The sequence below is a fragment of the Vipera ursinii genome (genome assembly GCF_947247035.1).
Source record: "Vipera ursinii genome assembly, chromosome: 17".
Taxonomy (NCBI): Eukaryota; Metazoa; Chordata; class Lepidosauria; order Squamata; family Viperidae; genus Vipera; species Vipera ursinii.
In genome coordinates this window covers 7176221-7190501 of record NC_139530.1, presented here as the reverse complement: position 1 = coordinate 7190501, position 14281 = coordinate 7176221, and the positions used below count along the sequence as shown (strand labels likewise).

Below are 14281 nucleotides of genomic sequence, written 5' to 3'. Positions count from 1 at the left end.
GACCCGCTGGGGGCTGCTGAACAGTTGGATAATTTATTAGGACCAAACATTTATACCTGGGATGAACTGACGGCTATTTTAAATTCTTTATTTTCGGCTGAAGAAAGACAATTAATTCCAACTGCAGCAGCAGCAATTTGGACTAGGGAACATCCAAATGGTGGGGTAGTGGCAGATGTAAAGCTTCCTCTTGCCAGACTGGGATAACAATGATTTGGCTGGAAGACAAAATATGGAAGATATGAGAAATCTTATAATTAGAGGAATGAAAGAAGCAATACCAAAGGCTCAAAATATGACCAAGGCATTGCAGATAGAACAAGAGAAGGACGAATCCCCAGCTGCCTTTTTGCAAAGACTAAAAGATGGTATGCGTAAATATACAGGGATGGATCCAGATGATGATGCCAATGTACCACTGGTCAGAGTTCAATTTGTTACTAAATCCTGGCCTGATATAAATAAGAAGCTACAGAAATTGGATGATTGGACAGCCAAACCAATCAATGATTTATTGAAAGAGGCTCAGAAGTGTATGTTCAGAGGGATACAGAGAAAGTAAGGCAGAAAAGTAAGATGATGGTAGCAACAGGTACAGCAAGTGATAAGCAGGAAAAACCTCCTAGAAGAGAGTTTGGGAACAAGCAGAGTTCCTTTGAGACAAGATATAGGAGGGGTGAAAGGAACCAGTATGTTAATGAGAGCAGAGGAAGAGGATTTGGAGGATTTTGGAGTGGATTCATTTATCCCACACGCCCAAAGTTTCTGTTTTAACCAGAGAAGCACAATTGGCTCAATTGATTTTTAAAATCCGTCACCGAACGAAAGCCTTGATTGGGCTGGAGATAGACACTCTTTTTGCGCCTATGTCTTTGCAAATTTGGGAATCATTTTTTCAAACCTCGAGTGAATTGCAATTTTCCTTAGCTGATTGGCATGGCAAGGTTTCTTGCCACCCACCACCCGATTATCGTTTGCAAATTGTTCGCACTGTACCCATTGACTGGTTGTCACCCTTGTCTCCTCACCCTTTACATTCGGCTGTTACAGTTTTTGCAGATGGGAGCAAGGAGTGTGGCGCCTGTGCCTGGTTGGAAAATGGTCAATGGATAACCAAGCAAACAACACCCCAGCGGTCAGCTCAAAAAGCTGAACTGGCTGCTTCAATTTTGGCTTGTCAAATTTTTTCCTTTCAACCTTTGAATCTTATTGTGGATAGCTTTTATGTTTATCACACAATTCAAGTGATTTATGGATCTTATTTATCCCCATCCATTCAACCAGATTTGTTACAACTTTTTTTAACCTTGCAAAATTTGCTTTTTGAACGCCAACATCCTGTTTTTGTTGCTCACATTCGTAGTCATCAGCCTTTTCCAGGTTTTTTGCAAGAGGGAAACAATGTTGCAGATCAGGCTGCCTCCGGACCTTCAGCCTGTTCTTTGCAACCCCTCACCCCCTGGGAAAGTCATTCATATTTTCATCAAAATTCCAAAGCTTTGCAAAAGCAGTTTGGCATCACCGCTGCAGAAGCAATTGCTATTCGCCAGCAGTGTCCAACCTGCAGCCAACAAGCCACTGCAATCCCTATGGGTGTCAATCCCAGGGGATTGGAGCCTTGCCAAATTTGGCAAATGGATGTTACACAATATGCACCATTTGCCCCATGGAAGTATTTGCATGTTTCAATTGATACCTTTTCAGGATTCATCATGGCTACCCCCCAAAGGGGAGAAGCCACCAAACATGTCATTAATCATTGTATTCGGACCTTTGCAGTGCTGGGATGTCCAAAAGAACTCAAAACAGATAATAGCCCTGCTTATAGCAGTCAAGCCATGGCAGAATTTTGTCATCATTGGCAAATCACACACAAATTTGGAATTCCATATAATAGCCAAGGCCAAGCCTTGGTGGAAAGGGCTAACCAAACCTTGAAACATGCTTTAGATCGCTATAAAAATCAGAACGGGGGAAAACGAAACCCCAACCTCCCAGCAGTGCAAGAAATTCTTAACCTTTGCCTCTACACTCTGAACTTTTCAAACTTGACTGGCCATCCCTTAACCACAGCTGCAGAGCGGCATTTTTCTTCTTCCTCTTCTTCAGATCTCCCTAAGCCACAGGTTTGGTACCGACAACTTCCAGACCTGACTTGGCAAGGCCCCGCAGACCTTATCACCTAGGGCAGAGGCTACGCAGCTGTTCAACTGCCAGACAAAGTGCTGTGGATCCCCGGTCGTCATGTTCGCCCATATCATGCCTCCACAAAAACAACTACGGACCCCGCTAAAGACAACAATATGGTTTGTGACTCTTCTCGGTTTTTCATTAACATTACCAACTCATACGACCGCGGTGCTTCAGACTGAAGGACAATGTGAACTTTGCATGGCAACCACCAAACAAGGCACCCTCATAACTAGAACATTGATTTTTCACACTCACCTATCTTGCAAAACCAAACTTTCACATCAATGCACCTATAATGGTACATCATACTCCATCTGTACTGATGCTGGTAAGATTCAATGTTTCAATCCAAAGGGACCCACTCATCGATACACAATTAAAATTGAAGCAGGGTCAGCTCTCCTGGTTAGTCATGATTTTTATAACAAAGGGGCTTCTCAATCTGTCATCTTTGATGCGTGCAGAGCCATGGACGAAGGGGCCAGTACATGCGGATCCTTAGAATGGCGGCGAACTTACTCCAACAATGAAAAGTATCTATGCGCCCGACGATCTGACTACCGTGACTCTTGCGGCAGAGGCACCTATTGTGAGGACTGGAAATGTGTGGATTTTCAGTCCCGAGGAATGACTGTCCATCCAGATACCATACCCAGGTATAATCAGCATAAAACACTTTATATTACCAGGTTGCCAGCAAACTCCTCCTGCCACCGGCATAATTGCAACCTAATAAATTTGACATTCCCGGTCCCACAAAATTGGTTGGGATCGCATTCCTGGAAAGGGGTCAACAATCAATATGGGCTAGGTATCGACGGAACAGGCTCAGACCCCAGTGTAATCTTAACAATCCAGATTATTCAGCACAATTTAGATCCCCTTAGTCAGTCACTTTTTCATTCTTATTATCAAGAAAGCCAACAAATGGAGGGGTTGGTACTTCCCCCTAGAGCTCACAACATGTTTTTGGCCTTGGCAGAAACTATTGCTAAGGAGCTCACGGTACAAAATTGTTTTGTGTGTGGGGGCACTAACATGGGTGATCAATGGCCATGGGAAGCCCATGAACTCAATTACACTCAAATGTTAGAAAATCAGGCCAATTACACCTTTAATCAGAAAGGACAAGAAATTTGGGCTATAACTACCAAATTGGTAGGCAACGTTTGTTACCAACGCAAAAAGACTGATTTTCGCCATAGTAACGTGGGCTCACTAAGATGCAAAGGGACTTGGGAGAACAATACTTGGTGGTCAGGTTCTTCGGACTCACAGCCCAACAACGCATTGGCACAAATGACACACATGGCCTTCCTGTTAGATCCAGAAAACAACGCCTTGCAATGGAAAGCTCCTACCGGCCTATATTGGATTTGTGGACGTTTTGCTTATAATTTTCTTCCCAAGGACTGGTATGGTTCTTGTGTTCTAGGAGCCATCAGGCCTAGCTTTTTCCTTTTGCCCCTCCAACAGCGACAAGTGTTGGGTGTCCCAGTTTATGAAGAAATTGGTAACATCCGTAGTGAACGAGACACAAAAAACATTCATCGGGGTGTTTGGAAAGACAATGAATGGCCCCCCGACCGTATAATCCATTATTATGGACCTGCAACTTGGGCAGAAGATGGGACCTATGGCTATAGGACCCCAATTTACTTACTCAATCGTCTGATTCGGCTGCAAGCAGTTGTAGAAATTGTCACTAATGAAACAGTTTCAGCCATGACCCATTTAGCAAAAGAAAGTGCTAAATCAAGAACTTATATTATGCAAAATCGATTGGCCCTGGACTATCTCTTAGCTAAAGAAGGGGGGGTATGTGGAAAATTTAATCTTACAAATTGTTGTATTGAGATTGATAACAGTGGGAAAGTGATTCAGGAGATCACAGACAAAATGATTAAAGTAGCTCATGTTCCTGTTCAAACATGGAATGGTTTTAACTTTCAGGAATTATTTGGCTCCTGGTTTCCCAAATTACCTGGTTTGCAAGCTATTGTAGCTTTAATTAGTATGATTGCTTTAGGATGTATTATTTTGCCTTGTATTTTACCTATTTTTGTTAGAACCATTTCTAATAGCATTTCATTTATAGCAGAACAACGTGCCATCAAGCATGTAAATGCCTTGTGGGAAAAGAAATATCAGTTATTGCCTCAAGAAGACCTTGAGTCAGATACTACAGACCGTGCCATTGTAAAGGCCTCCTTCGTATTAGACACAGATGGCGAGGAGGGCCAAAAGAAAGCCTTATGCTTATCACCGGAATGCACCACATCTCTGTCCTACTGAGCCCTTTGGGTCAAAAAACAAAAAGGGAGGAGATGTAGGAAACCTGTCATATTTCCACCTTAGGCTCACATAAAATGGCGCAGGTCTGGCTCAGGGCAGAGATAAGTTTCATTTCTGTTCATAAGTTGTGTTTTACCAAAAATCAGATGACCTTGCTACGTGCAGACGGACACCCCCGTTGGAACACGTACAAGAAAGTAACAAGAACAAAGACATTCCATACAGACATGTAGCTGATTTATAACCCTAAGATAATTGCTTAGTGCATGGCTGAGATGTAACCATTCGCAACCTTAAGATAACGGTTTCATGGATAGCTGAACGCTTAGATAATTGTTTGTTGCTAATTGCTTTTGGCTGATGCGTTGCTGGTATCTCAATAAAAGAGAGCTTGGGACTTCGGTCTGGGCCCTCATCCCGAGAAAGCTCAGACACGTGTCTTCATTCATCGGCAAGTTCATGAGGAGCCCGCAGGGTGCAAAAAAACCCACAGACTGTGATCTGATAAAATTCTTGGACATATCTTAATCTTCTTAACCCAAGAAAAAAAATTATTAGTAGTTAATACAAAGTCAATCCTGGAAAAAAGATTGATGTCTATCAGAAAAAAACGTAAAATCCCTTTCTTCCACATTTCATTCTCTCCAAAAATCTCTCAGTTCCAAATCATCTTTCATATCAAAAAAAGATTTAGGTAATCTAGCATGATTTGGAGTACTTTTAAAAAGTCCTTTTTTATCTTTCTGTGTATCCAGCACTCCATTCCAATCTCCCATTAAATACACGATTTATAATCCCACTGAATTATTTTATTATGTAGAAGTTTGTAAAATTCTCCTTGTTGTTGATGAGGTGCATATAATCCGATTAAAAGTATTTTCTTCCCTTCTATTAAGAGTTCAATTATAATATATGTTCCTTGTTTATCTGCTTCAATTAGGTTAGCTGTTAAAGTCTTCACATAAATGACTACATCATTTTTCTTTTCCGGAGCAGAAGCTATAAACTGTATACCCAGTCTGGAATTTATCAGATATTTTTGATCAGATACACGAATATGCGTTTCCTGCAAACATATAACATCATTTTTAAATTGTTTCAAATACTGAAATATTTTCTTTCTCTTTTGCGGTGAATTTAAACCATTCCATGTTAGAAACTTTGTCACCATCTTTTGTGACTTGAAGCTTTCGGAGCGTATCTTGCAGATCCACAAGCATCTGCCTCTTTGGTCTCGCTCCTCCCACGGCTTCACTATTAGATTCTTGAGTTGTAATTGTAGGATACTGTTTCTGTTGCTGTTGTTGTTCCTTTCGTCTGGTTGCAGCCCGTGTCACTCTTTGAGCCTTTGATTCTTCTAATGGGACCAAGGACTGCACAGTTTCCAGAGTTTGCTGTACTTCTTTTAGAATCAGCTAGGTGGTTTCTTCACCTGGCTGAATACCTTCCGATTGTATCTGTCGCATTCCTTCTTCCTTCCCTCTTTTAAATTCTGGGGATGGCGGTGGGTCTACTTTCAATATGTTACAATAAAAATCTCATGCCTTCAGAACTGTATTAAGACGATATCTTATACCAGCATAATTCACCACTATCCCAGTAGGTATCTCCCATCTAAACTGGATCTGTCATTTTTTCAATTCATCTGTCAGGAAAACTCTTTCCTTTTTCTTAAAATTCTTGGTGGGATTTCTTTCAAAATTAAAACCTCTTGATCAGCCACTTTAAATCTGTTATTATAAAAGGCTTGAATAATCGCATTTCTAATCATTCTCTTTGTAAAATGAACAACCACATCTTTTGGTAATTTTCGTTGCCTAGCAATCCAGGAGTTGACACAAATATTTTCTTTTACAGCTTTAAAAATCCACTTTCTGTCTTCCTCCTTGATTTTTTATATTATTTGCCTTGTTCTTTTGTTCTTCCCGCTTTCTCCAAAAAAATTATTCCAGCGCCATCTTCCTCCCCTTCTTTTAAGTTAAACTGGAGTTAAAGATCATATACTTGCTATTTCAATATTCTCCTGCTCAGCTCTGCCTGCGTCCAAGTAATCCAGAGTACAATATTGAGTGCAGGGATGGTTGCAGCGTCCTGCTCTGTTTTAAAACCTTAAAACAGAGGAGTCCCCGAGTCCGGAGTTAATTCAGGCTTCGAGGGAGCTCTCACTCTTCGACCCCCAGATTAATAATTCTGGGGGTCTAAGGGAGCTCTACCTCTGCCTGAATACTCACCCTCCCCTCTTCTCCTGAGGGGAGGATTCCCAAACTGCGAAACAGCTGTTTGTTGCTGTTTTCGCGATTCAAACGGAACAGGGCTGACGGTCAGAAATGACCGCCATTGACAGAGCCTTGCCACCCGGAAGTCAAAACCCACTTATGAAGTTGATCTTCTCTGAATTTTCTCCAAACTCTCAACATCTTTTGTGATATGATGGCCAAAAGTGGCTGCAGTATTCCAGGTGTGGTCTTACTAGGGTTTTATCCAAGGTGTTTTATCCAAGTAGTTTTATCCAAAGTACAAAAATGCAAATCTCTGCACCTGTTTCAATTATGGCTAGTCCTGCCTCCCTCCTTAGTGCTACATTTGGGACGCAGGGCGCTACCTGAAATTTTCCTTCTAGGAATTTTGATTGCACCCTTTCCAGAGGAGTAAAAGAAGAGTAAGGTCCCAGGCTGAGCACCAAGGAGTAGTTGTGAGTTGGGCTGAGAGAATCACCCAAGTGACTTTCATAACCAAGACGGGACTTGAACTTACAGCCTCTGGCTTTCTGGCCCCATGCCTTAACCACTAGACCAAACTGGCTCCCTTATATACTTATCAAGCTTGGCATCTTCCTTCATGCAGTGCATCCTTAATGTCCTTAAATAAGATTCTATAGTTTATCATTTCCTAAAACTCAGATATTTTTCTACTGCTTTTTACTCATGCAGTTGTTTCGATGAAGAAATCATAAATATTTTTCTGGAAATTTCATGATGTTTAAATCAGATCAAATTATATTTGCCTGAGAATTGTTATAAATCTTTTATTAAGTCTTGTATGACTGAGATTTATCAACTACTGTGTTAATGATAACATAGGAAAATTGATAATTTAGGACAAATTGTTATTCATAACTTCCCACTTTTATGATGAAGAATAAAAACTAAAATTATTTGAATGCCTTTTTTGACAGTTTTTCTGTCCCATATTCTCTCAATGTGTGCAGTATTTTGTCAGTATATGATTGACTAGTTTTAAAATCTTTTTTGTTCACTTATGAAGATAGTGGCAATATATTTTCTCTTAATTAAGCATACAGTATGTGCATGTTAGAGAACTGTGGAAGAAAAAATCAAATTTGTGATACGAAATGAAGTTTTCTGCTTTTAAAATTCTTGGATGTTTCAATATTAGTTTCATCTCTTTCTGGAGAAGAATGAGTTTTGGAATATTTCTGAGATTGAACTGTACTTGGACCCAAATGGAGAGATAGCAGCAGATCTGTTTATTGACAGCTTGTTAGTTCTTCCCAAGGAGGATCCCAGGGAAGAGACTCTGGCATATTTTAAAAGACAGAGGTTTATTATCATCCCAGATGCTCTTTCACAGCTAAAGTTGCTCAACAAGGTGGGAGAAATTTTTGTGTCTTTTCTCTGTTTTCCAAAGCCTCTTGGCCCATTTCAAGTGAGCTAAGCCTAGTCCTCAAGATCGTTGACATTCACTGAGCATTGAATCTGGGGAGCAGAAACTGGATTGTTTTCTTAGAGGGGAGAAATGTGTGTTTATAAGGGTATGAGGAGGAACCCCCTGGTTGTCACTGAATTCTTAAATATTTCATCTATTACATCCCTCCAGATTTTATTAAGTAGAAAAATCCTTTATTGCAATCTTAGCTGCAAAAGCAAGAGGGAGGAGCTAAATGAAGAAATTGCCCATACAACTACAACTATTTGGAACCAGTCAGAGATTTCATATTTGTCTAAGTGAAGAATAGAAACTACTTAGCTAAGGTCCATGTCTACTTCCATTTTCCATGGATGGTGAGTCCTAACACATTTTCCTTGGCATTCCTTGTTTTTCTCCTTAGTCCCTGCCTCAGTCCAAATGTGTGGAAAGTTGTCATCCTGGATTTGTCAAGAGGGCTCGAGAAGGAGAGCCAGTTTGCTGCTACGATTGCGTTCCTTGTCCAGAGGGGACCATCTCCACTCAGGAAGGTGGGTGACACCAAAGAAAATGGAAGGGTTTGTGGAAATGCATCCATCTAGAGTGTTTTCATGACAGTGCAAGTTAAAAGACAGATTAACACTAACCTATGTCAGGACCCACCCCAATCCACATCTTAGGAAAATAAAGAACTCTTGGAGCCAGGTCTTGTCCAAAAGGAGTTTTTACTAGGACATTTTCGGTTGTGGAAATACAAGACAGGATCTGGCATTGTGTTACACTTTGATACTTTATAAAGAGTTCCCGGTTCAACCCCCTCCCCTCAAACCCATTTGGTCAGACCCACATCAATTTAACTTAGGTGTCAAAGGCACATCTTCCCGTGCCTTTATGACTATTGCCTCCTTCCTTTTCAGATTCAAATGGAGATTCAAAGCAGATCTCCTTCTCCCTTCCCTCCCTTTGTTGTCCTCAGTTCAAAAGGTTTTCCCTGGTCTTTGAAGACAGCCTACAGGCAGGCTGAATAAACACCTTCTCTTCTCCCCTCGGGAAAATGGCCGAATCCAGGGAGGAGTATAATATTTTAGACATTCATTTATGAATGGGTTATAAATGGATTCTGACAACCTATTTTATTGTTCATTTTCAACCTGTGCAATTTCTTATTTAAAGGAAATTAAAGAAAAAAAACCTCGAAGGAGAGGCTGAAAAGAGATGGAAGGAGGGTATGGCAGAGTGGGCAAGTTTTGCTAATAGCAGAGAAAATGTCTCTTATGCTTTATATCAGGGCTTTTCAACCTTTTCACCCATTGTACCACTTTTAGGATAAGGCAATATCCGAATACCACCAGTCACCCAGCAAGGTGTCAAAAACGTGACCCCAAAAAAGGAAAAAAATGATAAAGTGCAAGTAGTCCTCGACTTACAACAATTCGCTTAGTGACTGTTCGAAGTTACAATGGCACTGAAAAGTGAATTATGACCATTTTTCACACTTATGATTGTTGCAGCATCCCCAGGGTCATGTGATTTACATTCGGATGCTTGTAAATCCGAATGTAAATCACATTCAGTGTCCCAGGGTCATGTGATCAATGGCCTGGTCATCACTCAGATTGTGGGGTGCCTGTGGGAGGGGAGATCCGTGAGTCTCTGGTGGAGGGCAGTGGGACTGGGATGGGTGCCTTCCCTCTCTCCCATTGTCCCTCCCTCCCTTTCTTTCATTTCCTTCTCTCCCTCTTTGTCCCTTCCTTCCCTTCCCTTCCTTCCTTCCTTCCTTCCTTCCTTCCTTCCTTCCTTCCTTCCTTCCTTCCTTCCTTCCTTCCTTCCCTCCCTCCCTCCCTCCCATTGTCCTGTGCTACGCCACCCAGATCCCAGCCTGGTTTTGGCAGGTAGCGGCGCATTCTCATCCACACAGAGCGGCCGGGCAAAGTAAAACCACTGACATCACGGCCCTTCCTGTGCACGCACAAAGGCAGAGGAGAGCACACACGCCTCAGCCTCTGCGCGCACACACAGGCAGGGTGGGGATGTCACTGGTTCACCTCCTGTTTTCAGGCACGTACATTATGAACTGGCTACTTCTCCCAGTCGTTTTTCTCCTACCAGAGTCCAACATTTGAACCAGGTTCCCCAATCCTCTCAACGTACATCGTCCTTCCCATAGCTCTCCCCAGCGCTGTCAAGAGATACCCATTTCTGGTCGCACTGCTACCGTTCTTAAGTTACATTTGCACCTGGCCGAAGGAAGAAAGCTACACTTTTCTCCCTCCTCCAAAGGAAACAAACCCGCATTGCCACCAAGTCACGCTTCCTTCGGGCGAAGTAATCTCTGGACCCAACTTTGAGACTCTTTTAGCCTGAAGCAGAGAGTCGGAGAGCTGCGTCACTCTCACTGTTTTGATTCTACATTTACACTCTGGGAGCAGCTTGCCTTTCAAACCTCCAATATATAACAGAAGGGGAAACCCGCTGCAAAGGTGCATCTTGCAGAGTCTTTGCCAAGCGACGCCTGCGCTCCACCGCTGCAGGAAAAGAAGCGCCGCGTTTCCCACCAGTGCAGGCAGCCCGGGTCCTGTGAGAGGCTCAGTGGGAATGAAGCAGCCCTCAGGTCTGCGCTGCAGAAAAGCCGCAAGCACCGGTGTCACCTGGGCTCCTGCCCGGCTCACTTACTTGCAGAAAAGAGGCTGCTTGCTAAATGAGCTGGGCAGCAGCCCGGGATCAGCATTTCTGAGCGCGACTTCTGAGCGTGACTCAGCTGACCCCAGGCTCCTGCCTGGCTCACTTGCTTGCGGAAAAGAGGCTGCTTGCTAAGTGAGCCAGGCAGGAGCCCAGAATCAGCTGAGCCACACTCAGAGGTCGCAGTCAGAAACGCTGATCCCAGGTTCCTGCCTGGCTGAGACTCTAGATTTGAGTCGCCAACCAGAGGAGAACACCGCTGGTCAGCTGGGAGTGCTGGTGCTTTTGAGCAGGAGCGGCTGTCAAGCCCTGGGCTCCCAGCTGACTGGCAGTCCCGAAAGAAGGTTGCGGATGCTCCTGCCTGTTCAGCAGTGCCGGGGCTGACCGCCAGGACTTGCAGCCGGCCAGCGGCGTTGGATCCAGAGTCCCAGCCTCCCAGCTGACCAGCGGTGTTCTCCTCTGGTCGGCTGCTCAAATCTGGAGTCTCAGCCAGGCAGGAGCCTGGGATCAGCATTTCTGACTGTGACTTCTGAGTGTGGCTCAGCTGATTCTGGGCTCCTGCCTGGCTCACTTAGTAAGCAGCCTCTTTTCCGCAAGCGAGCCAGGCAGGAGCCTGGGGTCAGCTGAGTCACGCTGATCGGCAAAGCAACGAGCAGCTGGCAGGCTAGTTAGCCAGGTTGCTGCATGGATTTCCCCCCCCCCCCATTAGTTGATTGTCAAGCCTGGGGCTTGACAGCCACTCCTGCTCAAAAGGCAGGGTTTGGCGGCCAGTGAGGCACTCGCGCAGGGCTCTCCCCAGGGTGGCAGGCCGAACTAGGACCGGCCTCTCCCTCTCTGCATTAGAGCGGCACCCACGGAGGCGGCCAACGGCAAGCATGGCAAGGCCGCTCGTGCTCGAAAGGCAGGGTTCGGCAGTCGGCGAGGTGCTCGTGCGGGGCTCTCCTGGGGCTGGCGAGCGATGGGGGAGGAGCAGGCCGATTGCCTTACAGGTACCTGGGACTCCGACGCGCCTTCCAGGCCATGTGTGCACCGAAGAAGCGCCAATCAGAAGTCAATCCGTTTGCTGCACAACAAGTCCCTGGGGAGGGTGGGGGCTTGCTCTGCACCTGCGCGCGCCCTCTGTAGGGTTCCTGCAAGCCGCTGCCAAGCAGCATGCTTTCTGGCAGCAAGTGAGCTGGGAAGGAGCGGAGCAGGGGGGGAGCAGGGGGGGAGGAAGGCAACGCTGCGCACCACCAGCCAGATGCTTGTGTACTGGTTGAAAAGCCCTGCTTTATATTATGCATGTGTCCTGCTAGTATTACCTTTCTAGAAAGATCTGAGTTCTTTAAAACTTAATGAATTGTCTTAGGTCCACCTAATGAAAGGATTATTGCAATGGGTTCTACATGGGCCTCCTCTTGAGGATCACAGAGAAGATGTTGCTGGTCCAGGAGGTGATATAGATTGTTATGGGTACACATGATTGCATCCATATTACCTTTCATTCCAGATTATTTGCAGGACAATCTTTTTCTGCAAGCCAATTAAATATCCATCAGCCATCCCAACTTGGTCAATTAGGAAAGAAAAACCCCTGACCCATCATTAACCCAAAACAGACTTTATTAAAGCCAAAGTGGCATAGCTGGATCTGAAATTTCCCCCCACAAAAGATACAGTCCCTATCTTTGTGTGCTCACTGGCTCTGCATTCTTTTGCTGTGACCTTGAGATGGCTGGTGCTTCTCATAGGACGGGACAGCTTGGTTTCAATTCCTCCTGGTTCCCTCCCTGCATCCTGATCCCCACTGCTCCCCCCCATTACTGATGTCAGGATGTCAATTTGTGATGCATAGATTAGCATAATTGCAACCATGACAATATTATAAAATAAATATTACTTTTTGCTTTTCTCAGATACAGAAAAATGCACCAAGTGTCAGGATGAAAAATATCCAAATGACGAACAAGTCCAATGTATCCCCAAAATTATAACCTTCCTGTCTTATGAAGAACATCTGGGCATCATTCTGGTCTTTTTTGCCCTACTCTCCTTCCTAACCACAGACCTTGTTTTAATCATCTTCATTAAATACCGAGAGACTCCCCTTGTCAAAGCCAACAACCGGGACCTCTCCTACATCCTCCTGGTCTCCCTCCTGCTTTGTTTCTTATCTTCTTCTCTCTTCATTGGTCAACCAAGAAAAGCCACCTGCCTTCTCCGACAAATGGTTTTCAGCATCATCTTCTCAGTTGCCATTTCTTCTCTCTTGGCCAAAACCATCATGGTGGTGCTGGCCTTCCTGGCCACAAAACCAGGAAACCGAGCGAAGAGATGGTTGGGGAAGAGCTTGGCCAACTCCATCATCCTTTCTTGTTCTGCTGTCCAACTTATCATCTGCACCATCTGGCTGGGGGTTTCTCCCCCATTTCCTGACTCTGACCCCCACTCCCAGCCTGGAGAAATCATCCTGCAATGCAACGAAGGAGCTGTTGTCATGTTCTATGTAAACCTCAGCTACATGGGCTTCCTGGCTGCCATTTGCTTCACGGTGGCTTTCCTGGCCAGGAATCTGCCTGGGGCCTTCAACGAAGCCAAGCTAATCACCTTCAGCATGCTAGTCTTCTGCAGTGTTTGGGTTACTTTTGTGCCCACCTACCTGAGCACCAAAGGGAAATACATGGTGACTGTGCAGGTCTTCTCCATCTTGGCCTCCAGCGCTGGTCTGCTGGTCTGCATCTTCATCCCCAAGTGCTACATTATCATTCTGAGACCAGACCTGAACACAAAGGAGCAGCTTACAGCCAGAAGAAATGTAGAAATGTGATGCAGAGGAATTTCAGCTCTCAACCTGTTTTAATAGGTGAAATCTAGAAAATGGTCCAAGCTGTTCTCCATATATGAGTGGGCCAATGATTTTTCTTGAAATAATTGATGGGTGCCTGGAAGATTGTGAGGAAACCAATTTCTTGGAGGAATGGAAGCATGTTAGAAATATAGAAATATGGAAGGAATATATAGAACAACCTTAACAGCTTGTTTCTCAATACATTTCATTCAAACTGCCTTGGAAATGCCACTTAGATGTTTGTTTTTATTTACACAGTTTCTTGAGGATAGGAAAGTATATGGGTGAGGAAATGACTTTAGCCATGCTAATTATGAATATTTATGCTTATATCATCTGTTAAATATGTATGTGTATTATTATTATTTTGTCCTCCTTTCCTGAAATGTATATTTGTCTGTAGGATTTCCTCCCAGTGTTTTTTAAAGGGAAATTCCTATTAAATAAATAATAACAGCATTGAGCCTGATTATTGGTTGTTTCCTTCCACAGAAACTGGTGTTAGGAGTGGGATTCACAATTTTTGATCTGTGACCAGGGAGCACAGCTGGGGCATCCCTATAGGATGAGTACTGTGAGATTGACCCCAACTCCCTTCCCACTTCCTTCAGATTTTTTTCAACCCCATTTTTGGATTTCAGT

General features: G+C 44.0%; 1 protein-coding gene across 1 annotated transcript in view; it reads left to right on the top strand.

Annotated features, from left to right (window-relative positions):
* LOC310648036 (vomeronasal type-2 receptor 26-like) overlaps nt 1-13618 on the top strand; it is a gene marked incomplete at both ends in the record, with an annotated part of 41311 nt that extends 27693 nt beyond the window's left edge. The window contains 3 exons of the mRNA XM_083375666.1: nt 7885-8097; nt 8558-8684; nt 12708-13618. Coding sequence (XP_083231792.1) covers nt 7885-8097; nt 8558-8684; nt 12708-13618 — 1251 coding nt within the window. The remainder of the gene's footprint in view (nt 1-7884; nt 8098-8557; nt 8685-12707) is intronic.
* Nucleotides 13619-14281: the final 663 nt, after the last annotated feature.